General features: G+C 32.0%; 1 protein-coding gene across 7 annotated transcripts in view; it reads left to right on the top strand.

Annotated features, from left to right (window-relative positions):
- Positions 1–21,575, top strand: part of PDS5B (PDS5 cohesin associated factor B) — a 187,838-nt gene extending 166,263 nt beyond the window's left edge. For 3 of the 7 annotated variants that reach the window (XM_079137255.1, XM_079137249.1, XM_079137253.1), the window contains 10 exons: positions 1,902–2,016; positions 3,961–4,093; positions 4,428–4,547; positions 5,637–5,699; positions 6,364–6,509; positions 8,559–8,664; positions 13,052–13,491; positions 13,582–13,692; positions 16,120–16,258; positions 17,722–21,575. In XM_079137255.1, the coding sequence (XP_078993381.1) occupies positions 1,902–2,016; positions 3,961–4,093; positions 4,428–4,547; positions 5,637–5,699; positions 6,364–6,509; positions 8,559–8,664; positions 13,052–13,491; positions 13,582–13,692; positions 16,120–16,258; positions 17,722–17,757 (1,409 nt within the window). In that variant the 3' untranslated portion in view covers positions 17,758–21,575. The remainder of the gene's footprint in view (positions 1–1,901; positions 2,017–3,960; positions 4,094–4,427; positions 4,548–5,636; positions 5,700–6,363; positions 6,510–8,558; positions 8,665–13,051; positions 13,492–13,581; positions 13,693–16,119; positions 16,259–17,721) is intronic. The other 4 variants (XM_079137252.1, XM_079137251.1, XM_079137250.1 and 1 more) reach the window with 4 other exon arrangements.
- Positions 21,576–22,111: the final 536 nt, after the last annotated feature.

Below are 22,111 nucleotides of genomic sequence, written 5' to 3'. Positions count from 1 at the left end.
CTGCTTACTTTACCCCCTCAAGGTTAGCTGATATGCCTCTTGACTTCTAGGACTTGTTTAACAAATAACATTAAAATCTGCCCATTTATCCAAGTCAGAAATCAGAGGCATTCTTCGTACCTTTTTTTTCCTCATTCATCAGTCTCCAAATCCTGTTAATTCTTCCTCCAGATGTCTTGAACATCTATCCTCTATTTTCTAGCCTGTTACATTTCCCTTGGATCATTGTACACACTCCTAACTGCTTCCCTGTTTAAATGTTTCCTTGCCTCTGTCCCCCAATTTTACCCACTGTTGTGCCACATTGATATCAAAATTATCATTCTAAAATGCATTTCTGATCATATTACTTCCTTGCTTGAAATCCATGTGGATTCTTTATTGCTTATGAGGTAGAGTTGAAACACTTTTTTCATGGCTTTTTAATAGTTTGCTCTCAGTGTGAGTTTCAAGTTTTCTCTATTGTTTCTTACTATGAACTCTGCTTCCTGCTATAACCTCAATTACTTGAAATTTGTGGAGCCATCTTTTTTCTCTGTTGTCAGCTCTTATCTGAGAATTGTCTCTCCCTTCTAGAAAAATAAACAAATAAAATGAGGAAGCCTGGTTTGCACCTTTTGAATTCTTTAAAAATAGTTTTGGTGTTATTGCATCACTGTGATCCTCCTTCATTTTTTTCCTTCTTCACGTTGGAAAAAGTGAGGGCTATGCAGTCACATCTCACTTCTGCAATTTACTGATTGTTTTTGAGCAAGTTATTTAACCCATGCCTTAGTTTGCTTATTTGTAACATTGGTGTAATTATGCTTACTTCTTGTTGTGGTTGTGAGGATAAAACATTTATATATGTAAAGCACCTAGAATAATGATTAGCCTGAAGAAGTTATCAGCCAATACTAGCTGTTTATTTTGGAGCACTTTTACATTGAAGATAGCTTCTGTCTCTGTTTATTCTTTAGTGTGAAATCTTTACCCAGTCTTATTCATCTTAATACTTTTAGATTCTAATAGGACACAGTAAGCACTGAATAAATATTTGATAGAATTTAATTTGAAGGTCACTGAATTTTGAACTTTGTTACTTTTCTTCTATGCTTGCTCTTAAAACGAATGGCGTTATACAGAAACTATTCTAAGTGCAGCAACAGAAATAAAGAAAATCTGGTACTTCATTGACACATAAGATACTGTACTCCAAGTTGAACATCTGATATAAGTTTTTGTGTATAAGAAATTTAAATGGGATTGTTTTGAATATGAATCCCACTTGTTTTGTATACCCTTGGGATTACCTTTCTGACCTCTGTAACAGAATTTGTCACTCTCAATAAACATATAAAACTATTTGAATTTAAACTGAAAAGAATTTTTTTATATTTAAAACATCCTAAAAACTCCATTCCTTATTTTCATTCCTTTATGTCTCTTCTTCTCTTACAAATAGAATCAACTATTCCTATTTTTGTGCCACACTGACTGAAAGATTTTTAATTTTCTTAGCAACTTAGAATATTAAACATAGGGCTACTCGCAATATCAGGAAAAATGGATTTGATGTCTCTCAATCTTGAATATCGTTTGTATGGGTCACTTTTTTCATATGCATTTGAAAACTGAGATATTTGTCTTTGTAGCCCTGAGCACATGGTGTATTTAGTAGGCATTTCAATATTAGATATGATAGATGAGTGAATAAACTGTTTAATTTATCATGTTTCTCAATGCATGGTATTTCAGTATGTTTTTCTTCTAGCCATATTGTGATAATAGTGGGATTTAGGAAATATAGTATGAAAGAGAGAGTGTATGTAAGATTTGATTTTTCTAACCTGGATGTTTTTGTTTTGTTTGTTTTTCTTTTTCTTTTCTTCTTCTTTTATTTTTTTTTTTTTCTTTTTCAGAAAAATTATTGTCTCTTCTACCAGAGTATGTTGTTCCATATACAATTCACCTTTTGGCACATGACCCAGATTATGTCAAAGTACAGGATATTGAACAACTTAAAGATGTTAAAGAGTAAGACTTTTTCCATCCCATTTTCATATTTTCTGATTGTTTTTCCCCCTTACTATTGACAATGGGATCTCAATTATAATTAGTTTATTGATGGGTTTCATTTCTTAGGAGTCTAGGGTTCTTCTCTCTTATTTGTTCTTTTATTTGTCTTTCTATTTTCATATCATCTTTTCACATTACATTTCTTAGGTAACTTTCCAAAACCTAATTTAGCATAATTAAAATACTTTGGTTCTTTTTCTCTACCGGTCTGACATTTCTTTTCTGTCGAAGTAAATCCATTAAAAGTTCTATTCCAGTTCTTATCTTTTCCTGTTTCCTTCTAAACCTCTGTAGTTTTCATATGAGTTGAACTGATAATTTCCTTTACTCACATAGTAAGCATATTTTTCTTTTCAGTAACTGTCTTTCTCCATAGGAAGGAGATAATGGTCTAATTTCATAATGAGCCAAATTCATAACCAGAAAACTAGTCCCACTTATTATTTTATTGGTGATTTTTAAAATTAGAGTTTATGACATTTGTAATTCTTTTAAGCATTATTATTGAGAGACTGCAGATACTCCATATGCCTGAGTGTAAAATATGGGGATACTGTAGTATTTAGAAAAGTTTTAAGACCAGCGTAGTTCTTTAAATAAGCTTGAACTCTTGGTCTTCTTTTCATTATACTAAAAGATGACCTTTTTGATTTTGAATCAATTAATTTATTATACCTTTTATATCCTAGCGAAGGAAAATAACTGTTGGTTTTCTAATTCATAGAAATTTTTTTGCAGTTAAATATCTGAGAAATCTCAGGAGAGTAAAATTAAAATTACTGGTAACTTCTTATGGCAAAGGAAAAAGCTATTACCTAGTTTCTTTGCCACAACTTCTGTTTCTAAAAAATAAGCAAATAATTCTCCATAAATGCATTCTGTGTTGGTGGGATGATGACTAATATAAACTTCTAATAACCATTCTTTATTGGAGAACTTTGGTTTATTCCCTGGAATTAATGATTTGTGCCTCCCCCTGTACCCCTCCCCCAGTATTGGCAACTGAACCCAGGGGTACTTAACCACTGAGCCACATCTCCAACCACCCCCCCACCCTAGTTTTTTTTTTAATTTTGAGGCAGAGTCTGGATAAGTTGCTGAGACTGGCTTTGAGTTTGTGATCCTTCTCCCAAGCTGCTGGAATTACAGGCGTGCGCCTCCATGCCCAGCTTGACTATCTTTCTAAATTGCCCAGTATTACCATGAGTAATTTCCATTCTGCCAGAGAGCCAGTCTGGAAGAACTTCTCCTGTGCCTGAGATCCTAAAGGTTATTTTTTTTTCCCTTTTAAAATACCTTACTTCATGTTTCTTTTGTACATCAACTATAACTGTGTCTCTTTCTGTCTATATAATACAGAGAGAAGCACTTTTTTTTTTTTTATTGAATAGAATTTTGTGTAATTAAAACTGGGCTACTGAAACTTTCTTTTAATTTTTCCTTAAACTAAGTAAAGACAGTAGGTATAGTTGTCAGCCATAATTTTTCCTTTCTAACTTATTAATGAAGAATCCTGACCTTTTTATAAGGTGGTTGTAATCTTTTGAGACTTCCCATCAGGATATGAGTCAGTCTTTGAGTGTCTGAGGCCCGCTTGATCCTGGGCCCAGTTATTCTTTTAGGCATTTTTCCCTTGGTATCAAATCATGGATTAAAATCACACCATTCTTTCCACTCTTTCTTTTTTTAACCTTCTTCCTTGGGGAATCTAGTGAGACTAAGAAGGGAATGGGTCTCACATATGCATTGCTAACCTGCTGTAATATGTGCATGTGCTATTTCCTTTTAATTTTTCCCTCCTGGGACTTTAATCTAGCTTCGTTATGTTTAGAATTATTGTATCTGTATTTAACAAAGATATTTTTATTCTGTATTTCCTTTTTTTTTTTTTTTTTTTTTTAGATGTCTTTGGTTTGTTCTGGAAATATTAATGGCTAAAAATGAAAATAACAGTCATGCATTTATCAGAAAAATGGTTGAAAATATTAAACAAACAAAAGATGCCCAAGGACCAGATGATGCAAAAATGAATGAAGTATGCAGTTATTCTTTTGTAAATAATTATGATTCCATGTTGACTTACACATTTGGTTGTGGGGTATAAAACTGGTGAATTACTAATTTATAGATTGATGTAACAGTTTGTTTTCTATTGGAGGCAATTAGATTTACTAATATAGGATTAGTAGTAATTCTGTTAGTAATAAATAATAAAAAACAATAATGTAAGCCAAGGTGCTTATGTTGACAATTGCTTTTATTAGTTTACTCTTTAGACTGGTTAAATGTTATAGAATTACTTCTTATTTACAACATTTAGGATGCCAACTTAAGTACCTACCTTTTTTTTTTTTTAAATATGATTGCAGAAGCTATACACTGTGTGTGATGTTGCCATGAATATCATCATGTCAAAGAGCACTACATACAGTTTGGAATCTCCTAAAGACCCAGTACTACCAGCTCGTTTTTTCACCCAACCTGATAAGGTAGTTACTTAAAATAAAATTTATTTCAGCACTAGGTTGTTAGAAGATCAGAAAGTATCCTTATCAAGAGTTGACACACTATTAATTCTATAGAAAGATTGCCATTAGTTTTAAAAATATGATTCAATTCCAAAGTGTGGGCCAAACTAGAAGATACAAAGATTTAGAATTGAGTTAGGATGATCTAGAGTTCGTCCTCAGAGTTTGAAACCATGCTAAGAGCACAGGCAAAAATGTGTTCAAAGCACAAGGATTTATGAGTTAATGGCCACTAACCCAAATGGGAAAAAGAATGTAGATAAAGATACTGTGTGTAGGGGGGAGCACTGGGGACTGGAATATAAATTGAACTGTAAATTAAACTCCATGCATACATGATTATGTCAAAATGAAGTCAACAATTATGTATAACAATAATGCACCAAAAGAAGCAAAAAAAAAAAAAAAAAGTGTGAAGTTATGAACCCTTGATTGGGGCTTATAATTGGTATGAAGATACATTCACAGAACAGATCCTGGAACAGGCCCAAGACTCTGGGAACACTATAAGAGCATTTCCAAACCACTCTCCAAAAAACTGAAGTGTTGTAAGAGATGCAGAAGGTGTTTTCCACATTTCCTATTACAGATTCATAATTTACCTAAGTATATTGAGTAACAGCCTGGAAACCACCACTGTCTTCCTTTTTGGTTTTAAAGCAGTGTGCCAGTTAAGATCTCACCAATATTTGGAGATTTGAAATAGCCTTGTCGGTTTACCAAATAGCTAAAGGGCTGTGTGCTTTTAGGAATTCACTTTGATGTGAGCAAGATAACAGGAGTATATGTGGTCTGTTTGAAGAGTGTAATTAGAGGAGTGTGGATTTACTAATGCAGTCTTAACATATTGGGGCTCAAATATGTTTTGTTAATAATTGTAATTGATTCAAGGTTAGTTTTTGTTTGACTGAAATTTTGTGTTTCAACTGATTAGTTTAGACAAATACATCCATTAAAGCAGAAAAACTATTCTGTTCTCTGTTGGCTTTTAATCACCTCATAAATATATATTTCAATAGTCACTGATTACTTTTTTTCTCTTGCTTGTAGAATTTCAGTAACACCAAAAATTACCTGCCTCCAGAAATGAAATCGTTTTTCACTCCTGGAAAAGTATGTTTCAAGAATCACTTTTAATTTTATGTGGAGGTTTATTTTAGTATAATTAATGGCCTAAATATATTATTTTTTCCTTCTTTAAAAATTTGCAAATGGTAGGAAATATAGTCAACTGTCTTTCATTACTAGTAAGAAATAATTGTGTCTATCATATAAATGCAAACTGAGATATACAAACTTATAATTTATCTGTAATAAAACTCAAGAGACAGACTGGGGATATAGCTCAATTGGTAGAGGGCTTGCCCTGCATGCACAAGGCCCTGAGTTCAATCCTCAGCACCACAAGAAGAAATAAGATCAGGAGACCCCTGAATCCTTAGACTTCTTCATCCTACATTTGAGATAAAAATCTTAAGGCATCATCTTGTATTCTTCAGCAGTGAGAATCTAATCTATTATTTTATTTGTCCTCATTTTCTGTGTCTTTCCCTCCAGATAACTTAAGACACTTAACCTTTATGCTGTCTATATAGTTTTTAATTTGCTCAAGTGAAATTCAGTTTATAATCCTGGTTTTGCTAAAGGATAGGCACATTTTTCATTATTTACATGTAAATAAATCATGATTTACATGTAAATTAATAATATTTATTATTCTTGACATGTAAGTTTCTTTTAGTTTTAACCAAATAGAATCATGTATTTCTCATTTCAGCCTAAAACAACCAATGTTCTAGGAGCTGTTAATAAGCCACTTTCATCAGCAGGCAAACAATCTCAGACCAAATCATCACGAATGGAAACTGTAAGCAATGCAAGCAGCAGCTCAAATCCAAGCTCTCCTGGAAGAATAAAAGGGAGGCAAGTACATAAGTATCACACTTTACTTTTAACAATTCCAACAAGGCTGTGAAATCTAAAATAATACAACTCAAACATTAAAAGTTAGCAAATGAAAATTAATGCATCATTTTCCCATTTAACATTGGTAGTCACAAATTCATATTTATTTGCTGGCTCATTTTCAGTAGATACTTTCATCTTAGCTTTTTATATATGACCTTGTTGGGGTATTCTGTATTAGTACATATAACCAATTTCTAACTTCAGTCTTATATCTTATAAAACTGTTAACTAATGGTACATTCATATTTAGAACAAATAGTTAATAAAAAATGATGAGATATACACTAGCGTGGAAGGAGTTTCCATAATACATTAATGAGTGAAAAGACAGAGTATAGAACAGTGTTAAGGTATTTTTGTTTAGAAAAAAGATTTATAGTCCCATTTGTATGAGCATAGAAAATTTTTGGAAAAATAGACCAAATCTTAATAGTGTTCATGATAACTTATTATAGGAGGGAGGTCATTTTACACTATTTGGTACAGTTTGAATTTTTTTTTTTTTTTTACTATGTATGTGTGTGTATGTGTGTGTGTGTGTGTGTGTGTGTGTGTGTGTGTGTATATAAACATAAACTTTCTGCTTAAAAAAAATTTTAAAAATGATCCATTTTTTAAAGAAAGAACAAATGCAGAAAATAATTCACTCTGTTGCTTGTTTTAGCACAAGGACATCATTGTTTTAGCCACAGATCATTTTACAGGGCTGAACTTCCGCTGTATGTTGATCCTTGCTATGTAATTAGGAAAGACTACACTGTCTTTCTCATTGTTCATAACCAGTCAGTAAAAGAGGGAGGAGATGTTGTAAAATGTCTTACCAGTTTTCTTGAATTTTCATGGTAAGGAATTTGGATTTGATTTTAAGTGCAACTGGAAGGTGTTGTCAGGGAATTTTGAGATCTAGTCTATGCTTTTTAAAAATATTGCCTTGATGATGTAGGGAGAATATACTGTAGAGGAACTAAAGTCGAGGTAGAAAAATCAGTTAGGAGTCAGCTAATAGTAATAGTATAGGGAAGGAATGAAGAGGGAGGATAAGGACAAATCTCTCATTTATTTTGATGTTAAATCCAGATGGCTTTAACTGATTTATTAGATGTGAACAGCTAGGGAAGAAATATCCAGGGTTTCTTTGATTGAAAAACTGGATATATAGTGGTACCATTTACTGAGATGTAGAAATCTTGAGGAGTAACAGGTTGTGTGTTTATATGTGTGTTTTGAGGGATTGAGTGTGGAAGAGGAGTATCTGAATAACTGTTTTGGCTCATGTTAAAGTTCAGGTTCCTGTTAGAAATTCAAGTGAAGTATTGGGTAGACAATTGTATATATGACTTTAGAACTCAGGGAAGCTGGAAAAGATTGAGATTTACGGTTCAATAATGTGTAAACAGTTTTAAGCAGCTAAGGATGAGATAGAAGTCTGCACCTTTATAAATTCATGAGAGCATGTGCTGTTAATTCATTTAACAAGTATGAATTGAGTGCCTGTTCAGCCAGTCAGATTCAAGTGCTTAGCCTACATTGGAAAGTAAAATTTACAGAAGGGCCACTCTCACATTCTAATGGGAAAATTGTCAGTGAATAATAAACATAATAACTAAAGCATGTTAGGGTGAAGTACTACAGAGAAAAAAAAAATGGAAGGGGAATAAAGGAATAGGAACAGGACAGGTTGCAGCGTATGCCAGTCTTAATTTTTCAACAAAATAGTTTTAATTTGCTTTATGTTTCCACCCAGAAACAGAATTTAGGTTTAGAAAGACTGAGGGGGGGGGGACACACCTGAATTTATGATTTTTAGTTTTCTTTTAATTTTCATTTAATTATATGAGTTTGTTATTGTTCATTGATTTAGTGCTGAATAAGATAGAACAAAATATTCATCTTCAAAAATGAATGAGACTTTTCCTCATAAAGCTGTAAAGCTATACTAGGAAAGAAAAAAGACTTTTAAGGTTATTTGATTGTAATAATAATTATAAATGTCTGTATTAAAAGGCTTGATAGTTCTGAAATGGATCACAGTGAAAATGAAGATTACACAATGTCTTCACCTTTGCCGGGGAAAAAAAGTGACAAGAGAGACGACTCTGATCTTGTAAGGGTGAGATATTTGGTTTGATTTTATAATAATTTTATTCATTGCAGTTTTTACACTGAAACTAATTAATATTACTCTCAAATTTGGCATTTGATTTTTATTTTATTGCTTTACTTACAAATTTGAGTTTCCAGTTATCCTCTAAACCATGCGATTTCTTTAAATTGAATTTATGTGTTTGTCATCCTGATAATCATCATCATAATTCTTGTCTTTGGAATCAACCATGCCTATTCCATACTCAAAACTGCTTGGTTTTATTTATTTACTTATTTAACATAGTATGCTTAGATTTAGCCCTACAAAAGGGAAATGGAATGAGGGTCCTAAAGCCTTCTCCATTGACTTTATTTCTTAAACCATTTACTAAATAAGCTTCTAGTGAAGATTGGAAATGTTCAGGAAGTTCTCCTAAAACTTCAGTAGAAATGACTTCTGTGATAGACCCAATTTATAAATGTCATTTGAAAATAAATTTGGTAATGTTTTACTTTAGATATAAAATACATGAGTACAACTCAGTAACCTTAATGAATGGACTTATTTTGACTTTTCAGTACAACTCCAAACATTTCTTGAGTTATTGATTAGACTGTTTGAATCAATTTCCTTGTCTGTGAGGAAATATCTGTGGGTATTTAGCTAATTAGATTTACAAAATAAATGAACTTGCCCAAATTAATTGTTGCTCATCTTTCATTGTTATTATAATGGTAGTACTTTTCTATTAATGGTTATAACAATAAAGTTAATGTGTTCGAATCTATTTGATAGAGGTGGAGGTTATCAATACAATTATTTTATTGCTTTCTTTGAAATATTAGTGTCCCTCTTGTCTTCCATTGACCCAACATTACATAGCCCAAAAAGTTTAAATTATTTTCAGGTTTCTTCAGTAATTTATCTTGCCAGATTGTTTCCTCTCCACTTAAGAAAAAATTATAATTTCAAAGTTCTTACTGAATCCTCATTTTTTTTTTTTTAAGAATCGATTTATTTTTATTTTTACAGACCGCATTTTGATTTATCGTGCACAAATAGGGCACAACTTTTCATTTCTCTGGTTGTACACAATGTAGAGTCACACCATTCGTGTAATCATAAATGTACATAGGGTAATGATGTCTGTCTCATTCCACTATCTTTCCTTCCCCTACTCCCTTCCTTTATACTATAATTTTTTGTTTGTTTGTTTGCTTTGTTTTGGCACCAGGGATTTAATCCATGGGTGATTAACCACTGGGCCATGTCCCCTACCCTTTTTATATTTTTATTTTGACGACAGAGTCTTTCTGAGTTGCTTAGTGCCCTACTAAGTTTGCTGAAGCAGGCTTTGAATTTGCAATCCCTCTGCCTAGCCTCCAGAGCCACTGGAATTACAGGCATGTGCACCATGCCTGTCTATACTGTAATTTGATGTTCATTAGCTATTTAAAAATTTCACCCTAAGCAGAATTAAAAGTTGATAGCCAGAAGGAATCTTATTATCTGGATTTATAGAAGAGAATCTTTGAATTGGAAAAGGTATTTTTGTCTTGTGGTTCTTATTCTCTCTTACTGAAGAAAATTCTTCATTTTCAAGAGTTGGTGTCTATAGCTTTGAAAACGTGTTATGTGGACAACTCAAGATATTTTTTGCTTGTTGGAAATGTCAACTAGTCCATTCCCATATTGTACCATACCCATGTCAACATGCCAACTCCCCCCCAAATAAAGTTGGGAAATGGCTTTTATTGATTTTTAATGTTGTGATATCATATAAATTCCACATTTATTGCCTTTTGGAACAGTACAAAGTCTGCTTTATTTTTCATGAAATAGTTTTGAATTCCTGAACTCTTGAAATTTATTTGTTATTATAATGGAGACCTTTTGCTATCTTTTGTGACTCATGGTTGGTGTGTAATGTTGATCCAGTTTTTAGAAATGCTATAAGAAACTTACTCATAAAATGGATTTTGATTGAAGTACCCTTGAAGAGATGAGATAAGCATTATGAGACACAAGTTCATTTTAAATACCAGTAGATTACAGTAAAATAGTACTATTTGCATACTACCAGCTTCACATTGAAATTTCACAGCAAAGAAATTGTTGTCTATATACATTGATATTTGAATATTTAGTTTTATAGATAATGTATCTATTTCTGACTTCTTACCTCAGTTTTATATTCCCTGTGTTCTTAAAACAATACAATGAAAAATGAAAAATTAGGATTTGTAGTGTTTTAGGAAATTAGATTATTTTGTGGTATTTTTAAGAAAGTAGACATTGGATTTCTTGTTTATATACTAACCTTTTCCAAAGTCTGAAAGAATCTTTTAAAATCTTTGGATATAAAAAAGACCTGTTGCTTTTAAAATTGGAGATAACATATTAAATTTGGTTTTAATTCATATTCTAATCTCTCTTAACAGTAATTTTTAATTTATGCACTAAAAAGAAACTAAGAACATACTGACACACTACATCCATTCACTTAGGTCTTTTCCTTCTGCTGGAACTCAAGAATAGTGTAATGTTTAAAAAAATTAATACAGTATGATAAATTAATGTACTGAAAAAGAAAAATAAAATAATTTCAGATAATGTCAAGAAAACAGTTAAGATTTAAAACTCATTCTTGAGTTTTAAACAAACATGAACTCTTTATAAAGGAACACTAGAAGGATACTAAAAAAGCTAAAAGTTGTGTCTGTTTGAAATCAGTAGTCAGTGTCATTCTTCTTAAAGGCAAAACACTTGAAACATTTTTTTTTTTTTTTCTGTTACACAACAGAAATTTAATATCTCACAGTTGTGGAGGCTGAGCATTCCAAGGTCAAGGTCCCTATAGATCTAGTTCGTGGTAAGGGCTCTCTTCCTGTCTTGCACTTTTCACTCATATAAGAGAGGGAGAGTTGTTTCTTCTTACAGGGATGCTACTAATTCCATCATAAAGTCCCCACCCTCATGACTTTTTCTTGACCAAATTATTTCCCAGAGACCCTATTTCCTAGTCTCATCACATTGCGGGGTGGTTGGGGACTCAACATATGAATTATACCAGTCAACAGCAAATATGAAATAAAACTTAAAACATACACAAAAGGGTAAAAGAATATAGATTAAAACATTAAGACTCCAATAAACAAAGTAGTCAAAGAGCATATATCATAGATATAATTGGGCAGTTCACAGGAAATGCAGTGACTAATAAAAATTTTTTAAAATTACAGCTAATCTGATAGTTTTTATTGCTTTCCTTTTTCTGATTTTTAAGAGTATAAATTGATAAGCTTTTTGGAAATTAAGTTTGCATTGTAATTGTAAGTATTCATACATATACTCTCATTTTTGGGTCCCTGGAGAATTTTCTCAATCTCCATGAGCATTTTCATTTCAAATTCTCTGAATGTAGACTAGGATTTTATTTTAAAATTGAAAGCCACTGCTTTTATTTTTGTTGTTAATGAATTATACTTAGAAATATTATCTCTCAGAAGTATTCACAGAATTTGTAATATCTGATATGTTTAACTTTTATATCAGTCTACATTTAGAAAACAGAAATAGTACTTTTATGATGTTGTAAGCATGATATGTAACATAGTTGATATTTTGTTTTATTATGCCCTGTCTAGTGAAATTAAACTTTTAAAAATTGACTATCAAAGTAGATTCTTTAATATATTTTCTTTAGTACCACACACTGAATTTAAAATGTTCTTTTTCATGAAATAGTTCTTCACTAATACATAATTTGATAAAATACTGATTTGCGAGGCTTGCTTTTGAGGCTTTCTAAAGAAAGCTTTAAAATGAGAATGAAAATTTATTCTTTTATCCTAGAGAATTTTTTTAAAATTAAAAAATGAATAAGTTTCTGGGCATGGTGGTACATGCCTTTCGTCCCAACTCCTTGGAAGGTTGAGGTTGGAAGATTGCTTTAGCCCATGAATTTGAGAGCAGCTTAAGCAATATAGCAAGATGCCATGGCAAAACAAACTAGTACATACTTAGTTCTGACTTATATGACATATATTTGACATATTTAAGCACTATATATTTAGGTATATGGTAGTGATAACAGGCTTTTTTGTTTCATTGTTCAAAATTTTATTTTATGCTAACAATTTTATTGTTACACTAGGTAAAATAAATTTTTGTAAACTTACCTCATTGATATCCCAGTTGATATCTGGTTAATATTTATACATTCTATACTAACAATTTTATTTATTCATTTACTTATTTATTTGTTTATTTTATGGTGTTGGGGATTGAACTCAGGGCCTTGCATGTGCCAGGAAAGTACTCTACTGCATAGCCATACCCCCTGCCCCAGGAATTTTATTTTTAAAAAATTGACTTTAAGTTTAAAAATTGTGATCCTCTTTCCCCTCAGTCTGAATTAGAGAAGCCTAGAAGCCGGAAAAAAAACCCTGTCACAGATCCTGAGGAGAAATTAGGTATGGATGACCTGACTAAGTTGGTACAAGAACAGAAACCCAAAGGCAGTCAGCGAGGCCGGAAAAGAGGCCATACAGCTTCAGAATCAGATGAACAGCAGTGGCCTGAGGAGAAAAGGCTCAAAGAAGATCTATTAGAAAATGAGGATGAACAGAACAGTCCACCTAAAAAGGGGAAAAGGGGCCGGCCACCGAAACCTCTTGGTGGAGGTACACCAAAAGAAGAGCCAACAATGAAAACTTCTAAAAAAGGAAACAAAAAAAAATCTGGACCTCCCACAGCAGAGGAAGAGGAAGAAGAAGATAGACAAAGTGGAAATACAGAACAGAAGTCAAAAAGCAAGCAGCACCGAGCATCAAGGAGAGCACAGCAGAGGTAAATATGTGTAACTCTAAACTGCATCTATTTACGTACCATATTATAAACCATAATTTGATGCTATCCACATTTGGGTCTTCCCCAAAGCAGAGCAGAATCTCCTGAAACTAGTGCAGTTGAATCCACACAATCCACACCACAGAAAGGACGAGGAAGACCATCAAAAACGCCATCACCATCACAACCTAAAAAAAATGTGTAAGTTGTAAATAATATTAAATTTCAAACCAATTTCAAATTATTTTGCAAAAGTTCATTTACTATATTTAAATTCCAAATATTTAGTCCCATTACACTAGGCAAGATAAATTTTTGTAAACTTACCTAGGTGATTGATACCCCAGTTAAAACTCTGGGTAATATTTGTATATTTTTATAGTCTAGGCAGATGTTTATAAATGAATACCAAATAGTTTATTACTTCCTGTACAGACTTCATGGATCTAAAGAGATGATCAGGTATTTTTATGTAATCACTACACATTAACTAGGTTGCCTCATCACTACAAGCTACAATTTTTCTTCATATTTCCTCTCAGCAGCTATTTCTTTGTAAAAAACTGTTTTTACACTTCTGCTTTCATTCTTTGAACTTGTCATAGGAAGGTAACATATCATCTTTCTTAAATCCATAGAAATGATCACGTTTATCTCAAGTTTTTAATGTTTCTGTTTCCTAATCAAATTAACTTGTCTGTATTTACATATAGTTTTAGATATTCACACAAGGACATTTATAAGAGAAATATAGTAACAAACTTGTATTATTAATATGACAAATTATTAATATGACAAGAGCATCAATACTGTGATATGTACAGTTTGCAATATTTTTGCCTTGGTTATATAAGTGGAAATAAGTAGCTTATCTTAGTCAGAAATTCTGCACACTTTTTCTGAGAGAATCTAGTATGTAATTATATCTGTAGCTTCACTTTTCACAGTTGCCAACATATCTTGGTTACTTGGTTACCTTAGAGTTTTTCCTGTTCCTGTGTATTCCACAGGAAAAGGAAAAGTTGCCTGAGTGTCTAGCCAGTACTTCATGCTTCCTCCATGTAATTTCTCTCTCAGGTTAAAGATAAAGGTAAGTGCATTTTTATGGCAGCTTCACAGATGTGTTTGAATTCAACCAAAGGAACATCACTGTGTCTAAAGAAAGAATTCTTAGGGAACATTGAATACCTGTAATGAAATTTTTAACAAGGGAGTAGCAGGGGTTAAATATATTTCAACCTTGTAACTTTGGTTTCTTTATATCTGGGCATCATACAATTAAGGGCTTAATGTGTTACTTTCTGAAATAATACAAATTCTCTTACACATGTTCAAAACCTACATTTTATTTTACAAAATCTGTATTGAAAGAGATATTCTGTGTTCTATCTTGGCAGCTATTTCCTTTCTCTAGGAAACTTTTTCAGAACTAGAATAATAATGTATGGTATGATGTGTCTGGTGTGTGTGCGTGTGCGTGCACGTGTGTATATGTTTTCTGAGTTCAATGGAATTGAAAAAGATTACCATTATCTTCTATGTACCTCCTGTATAGTGGTACTTAACAAACATGGTTCTTATTCTCATGGGACTTACTATCTACTGGGCATACAGTCATTAAAGAGTCACATTAATAATCACATAAATATAGAATTAGGGCTTGTGATATGTGCACTGAAGGAAAATTTTAGGGTTCTCAAAGTGAATGTAATGGAAGGATTGGGGAATTAGGGGAGTTTTTTCTTTGAAAAGTAACAGTGAATTGATTACTTGAAAATAATAAAGAGTTAGACAGTAAGAGAATAGGGAGAAGGACATTCCAGGTGGAAAGAATACTATGTTTGAAGTTTCTGAAGTGGGAAAAATCTTGGTAGATTCAGAGCCAAAGGTAGGCCAGGGTTTGCTGCTAAGTTAGGAAGTTTTACAAAATTACCCTTAAGGTCTATGGAGAGGTTTAAATGGGGATTGATATCAGCTTTTCTTTCAATACTAAATTTTTCAAAACCTAAGTAAGTAGCAGACAGATCATTAGAGTAGAAGGAAGGGAATAGGGGGAGGGGAGGGAAAGGGGAAGTACTGGGGACTGCATTAGAGCAAACCATATTCCATGATTTTATAATTATGTCAAAATGAATCTTAATGAATAAAGTTTTTGCAAAGAGTACTTTACAAAGAGAAGAGACAAGAGGTGGGAATGGTTTGAATTAGGTAGTAACAATGAAAGTAGGGAGAAGTGAATGGGTTTGTGATTTCTGTGAGCGGAATATTCTGGACCAGGAATGTTGTACTGTTTCCTGCTCAGAGAATTTTTGCTTTGGGCTGTCAGTAGACCTAGATGTCTTTACTGAGTTATGGAAGGTGAAAGGAGAGTCAGACTTGGGGTTATGTTTTGAAACCCTTTATGGTTATAGTCAGTCACACTTAATTCTTGTTCTTTGGTAAATCTTTGTATGTAAGATTCTAAAATTAATAGGCTCAGAATATAAAAAAATAATACATACCTCATGATGTATTTGAGGATAAAAATGGTAGAAGAATTCACAAATTATTTGATGCATTTCTTCTAATGAAGTAATCTACAACTTAAAGACTGGAATGTTCATTTTATTTTACATGTTTTTACTATAGCCGTGTAGGACGCTCCAAGCAAGCAGCTACTAAAGAAAATGATTCAAGTGAAGAAGTAGATGTGTTTCAGGGTAGCTCTCCTGTCAATGATGATATTCCACAGGAAGAAACAGAGGAAGAGGAAGTTTCTGCAGTAAATGTATGTGTTTATTAAAATGTCATGTGTGGTGGTATGCAGTATAAAAATAGAGTCAGTAAATATTTTGTCAGATCTGTTTGGCACTTGGTGTTGCCTGTAATTCCAGTTGTAATTCTTTGCTAGTTTATAGTGTCAATATCAGCTTGGATAATGGAAAAAAAAAAAAAAAAAAAACTTTTATGGAAGCCTGAAATTAAGTGAGAATAGTAAGTATAGCATAGTGAGCACATGAAGGTCAATTCTAAATGGAATGTAGAGAAGTACAAGTAATAGTTTAGCATCAGCACTTCAAGCATGTGTAAGTTGTACCTTTCTTTTAGGACATTGATATCTGTGAAGTATACTATTTATATTTCATGAGTTCATTTCTGTTTGAGTTTCATAATAGACTAGAAATTAGTAACACTAATAAAACATGTCTTTAACTAAACTCAGCTTTTGAAATTGAAGTACAAACTTAATGAAAATTCATAAAATTGGTAATAGATACTTCTTTTGCAAAAATAGGGATGTAGTGCTTCCCAGGAAAAATTATTTTTTCAACTAATGAATGACTTTGCTAGTTAACATATCTAAGATACTTCCCTTTGGAAAACATAGAATTAACACAACTAAGTATTGATATACAAATGGTAAATCTTTAGACCAGCTCAGCTAACCTTTGAGCAATTTGAGTTCTGTGACCAATGCCCAGAGTTGTTCTTTGCTGACTTTGTCCTATTTCATGTAAGCAGTGGTCCTATCTACTCCAGGATTCATTTATGAACATGGGTAGGTCAAGCTGAATTGTATCAAACTTTGTTTGACTTAACTCCTAAAGGTTTTTTTGGGGCAGGTGTGGTGGAAATCAAAATAAGATTGAAGAATAGTGATTAATGTCTTCACTAATCATCATAAAAACTACACAGTAAATTTATTAAAACGCTGTTCTTTTTATATTTCTATTGTTTATACTGACCTCTTTGAACTAGTTTTAAGCTTTAATTAGTGTTTGCCTGTAAATGGTAATATATTTAAGTCTCAGATTATTTATATGTCTTTGATAGCTCTTAGGAACCAAACTTGGTAACTACTTTTCTAGAAGGACAGTTGCAAGCACAAGTTCATAATTATCAAATTTTTACTTTTACTGCAGAAACATAAGTAGAACGATGTTAAATCCATGTGTAGTTGTTTTTCTTACTGTGAACATTGATGTCTGTTCATTTCTTTCTAGGCTTATCAGATAGAAATGTAAAATAATTTTTCCCTTTACTGTTCTGGAAAAGGCTATTTATGGGCATGTAAGGGTTTGGATATTATAAGGCCTAAATATGTGATGCCAAGGCAGAAAAGTTGAAAGGTTGAAGAGAAAGCAGATTCAGAAACAAGTGAGAATGAAGATTCGTTAAAAAAAATAATTATGTTATGTCTAATAAATGTGTTCCCATTTTAATTAAGCCTCTGGTGACTTTTCTCTTAAGGTACGGCGGAGAAGTTCTAAAAGGGAAAGGCGATGAACAGATAGAATTTTCTTTATGAAAACTTTGGAAAAAATCATTTTTTTTTTGTCAAGCTTGAGGCTGAACCAAGCCTTTGATGCACAAAATGGGACTGCTGAAAAGTGGACAGTTGGACCTTACTTTTGTGACCTCATGCATTTGTGGTCACACGCTTTAGCCATACACATGGTGATGACATTGACTATGGAGTCTTGTGAAAGTGTAATGTGCGATGGCTATGTAGACATAAACTAAAGAAAAACTTGTAAATATCCTTTTTTCTTTCCTTTTAAATGTTTCTGACTTCTAAAGTGCTTGTATAGCTTTTATCTGCGGCTTTAAACTGACAGTACCCAACTGTTTACTGGATCTATTGATTTGAAAAGAGTTTGTTAGGATAGATCTTAAGCAGTAATCTGTCAGTGTTTGTATTTGTATCCTCTGCAGTTTTACTGTGAAAAAATTTTTTTCAACAATTGGTGTCATTTTCTTGATGTCACTATTTGTTGGAGTGTTAAATAGTCTCTTCCCCTTGTGTATCTTATCTAGTGTTTACTCCTGGGCACCCTTCATCTTCAGAGGTGCTAAATGGTCTGCCATTACACCAGAAAGAAGCTTCTGATGGGAGGACACCAATGCAAATTGTGAAATACTCCTAAAGTTGTTTGATTACTTTACACCTCAGTATTGGTCCCAGAATTTCCTGACCTTTCATGGCAGTGAAAATTTTAAGAAGAAAGAGATTTAAAATATTTTAATTTTAAAGAGTGTGTTATAAAATAATGTACCGAATTCTTTATCCCATTTTATCATCCCTTTTCAGTTTTTATTAATCTACTGTATCAATAAAATTCTGTAACTTGAATGAGTTTTTCATAGTCTAGAATGTTGTTGTGTATAAGTAATTCCTTTTGAACATTATGTTCAGAAAATGCAAATTATTACACTATAATATAAAATCTGATATATACACATTTAGAAAATACCAGTTCTTCATAACAGTGTAAAATTAATCAGAAAGAAAAATTTTATTGATGCAGTGTGTCTTTATAAATCTGTTCTTGAAAGCCAAGTGTTTTGTATTTTATAGTGATTTGCATGTTTATGAAAAAGTGCTGAAAATGAGAAAAATGTGCTTTTTTCTGTAAATTCATATTTAGCCATAGTGTATGATAGATTACCCCGTAACATAGTTTTTCATCAAAAGCTTATTACTGTACTTTATTTTGGAGCCAAAAAATTGTTTTGGGGGGTAGGGACAGGGTGGAAGTGATATATCCAACTATATCAGCTACTATATGTAACACAGTCTTTCCAGTACTGAATGAAATTCTGCTTTGTCCAGATGGGGAGAAGTGAAAATTTATTTGGATTTAGAGCAGATCTTTTTCTTTTTCTTTTCTTTCCTTGTTCATTGTAATCTGCAAACATAGAAACAAATAAGGCAGTATTCTTTATACAGTTATGTAGACTGTAATTTGAACCAAAACATATAGATTACTGCTTAATACTTACCCAAATCATTTCAGGTGCTGTGTTTTGTTTTTTTCATGATTGTTAACACCAAGAAAAAAAAATCATATTCTAACTTATTAAATTTATCACATTGACTAATGGAGCATTTTCATATATGACACCATTATGTTCAAGGTGTATTTCCAAGATTGGTTATAATAGATAGGGGGATATAATAAAGAAGCTACTATTTTGGAAAATGACATTTTACTATTTTCCAGTGTGTATTGCAGTTGATGTGATTATTTTTCTTTTAAAAGATTTCCATGTTTTTGAAACAACCTTTTATTTTTAGAAAGTTGTCTTGAATTATGTTTTTAATTTGTCAGTGTTTAACTTTTCTTTATTTACAACAATAATAACACCAGTGATTATAGGAGGCTGCTATATATCAAGGCAGCTAATGATGGATCATGATACATTGGTTTTTTAATATTTCATTAGCTCAGTTCTCACACCACACTATTTCTGTTTCAGCAGTACAGGCATGTTTTTAAATCTATAACATAATGAATAAGGAATAGCTTTGTATTTTTGTTATTGACTAAATCTCACCAGAAGTATTTATGGAAATATATCTTCAAGACCATTTTATAAAAACATGAGAAAATTATTGTGGAGGATTTTTATTCGAATGATCACAGTTACCCAGATTTCATTGCACTATACACCATTACTAATGTACATCATTTCACACACACAAAAAAATGTTCATTGTAGATTTTATGTTCCATGCCAATGAGTCTGTAATTTTACCATGTGTCTATTCACTTTTGGGGAGGATCATGATGTAAATTTTTCACTTTTCTATAGAAAAATAGGTGCAATAATGATCAAAATTTCAATGTCCTGAGTTACCATCTTAGGGGCTTATCTTATTATTGTTTGAACATAACATTTTATGTACTAACATTTGGAGAGCCACATACTTTAAGAACAATAAATTAAGTATGTATAAAACATTAATTGCTAACAGTTGTTAGCACACTCGCAGTAATAATGTTCATTTTGAAAATATGTACTGTATAACATTTAGAGATTATTTAACTCACTGTAACAAGTTCCATTATGAAAATCTTAAGATCCTCAGTGAGGTTATCTTGCTGCACTCTGTGGCAATTCCATTTAATCTACATTAAAATAAAATTTCTTGCTGCAGTGCAACAGGAAGCTTTTTCAGTGATCTTCACTGTATATGTAAATTACAAATGTGGCTGTAAAACTTGTTCCAGGTATTAAAGGTTAAATTGCTTTCTATATCTTCTTACAACTTGTAAGTTTGATTTTTAAGATTTCCTTTTGCCCGTATAGAAGAATGTTGGAAATTTTGGAATTTGTTTAATTTAGGTATATCTCTATACCAGATAGTATTAATGTCACTATAATGAGCAACTGGTAATTAAATAACCAAATTTCAGACAGTTTTTGATTTTCTGTGTAGCTGAATAAACATGAAAGCTCATATAATTGTATTTTTATGTGAGTCAATATTTAAGTAGTAAATAGAAACAGGCATGTTTTGGTGGTGTTTAAGCTTTGGAGCCTTTGTTTCATGAAGAGGAAATGTATTTTCCAGTAACATTTTCCAAACTTCGATTAAACATCCCATGCAAAACCTGGGCTAACAGAAATTTACTAAATACTATTTAAGTTAGAGAATTGCATAACTGAAGAAAATTAATGTATAATATGAACTTCAAAAATCAGTACTAAGAAAAAAAGTTGCTAGTGGTAGTTTTATTAATTTGTTCAACAAATATATTATCAAGTGTCTAATATATACCAGGCACTCAAAAAGTTTACTCATTTTTACTGAGGATAAAGTGTGATCTACACAGACTAGTTTCCTGCTTTTGTGGCACTTATGTTATGTTGGGGGTGGGTGAATAAGCAAAAAAATAATTAAATGTCAGGTTGTTTAAAATGTGAATATAAAAGGAAAGACAGAGTAGAGAGTAATGATTAGGGGAGAGATTATTTTATGTATTTGAAATTATGTTATTTGGCACATAAAGCTTCATATTGTTCCATTTTTGTGATTAAGTGATACTTTTATAATTATAAAATGTCACTTTATATCTGTATGAATACTTTGTCTACTTTGCCTGATCCTAATATAGCCATACTAGTTTTAAGCTGTTATTTGCAGTTGTTTCCATCCTGTTCGCATCCTTAAAGTATGTGTCATGTAAGCATTTTATATTTTTGTCTTGTTCTTATATCTAATTTGAGAATCTTAGTCCTTTAATAATGTTTAGACTATTTACTTTTAGTGTAATACTGATATGGTTGGTTTAAAGTCTATCATGCTTTTTCCCCCTGTTCTTTATTTTATCCATTCTGTACCTTCTTTGAGCTCGAGTATAGTACCACTGTTTTTACCAGTTTTTATCTCTTCGGTTAGCTTTTTAGTTATATATTGTATTATTCCTTTAGTGGTTATCCTGTAAGTTATAATATCTATGTTTGACTTATTACAGTCTGCTGTATTAATGCCTTTACCATCTTCAAACAATACAGTAAGTTAAAAACAGTTCAATTCTGTTTGCTGCCAATATCCTTTGTGCTACAGTTGTTGCATATTTTGCAGTTACTAATGCTACAATGTTGTTGTTTTAAATAATGTTCTTTCATGCTTACCCATTCATTTTCTGATCTTTGTGCCCTTCCCCCAGTCAAGTTGTACTTTGTACTTTCATTCATTTTCCTTCTTCCTGTAGAACTTCTTTTTAGTATTGCTTGTTGTGTAGGTCTCTGGGTAGTTAACTCAGGCAACTTTTATTTTCTTGAGAGACTTTGTTGCATATTCATTTTGAAGGGTATTTTCAGTGGATAGAGGATTCTTGATTAGTAGTTT

This window comes from Sciurus vulgaris (genome assembly GCF_902686455.1).
Source record: "Sciurus vulgaris genome assembly, chromosome: 4".
NCBI lineage: Eukaryota > Metazoa > Chordata > Mammalia > Rodentia > Sciuridae > Sciurus > Sciurus vulgaris.
The sequence above is the reverse complement of the archived record's forward strand: the minus strand, read 5'-3'. Positions and strand labels throughout refer to the sequence as shown.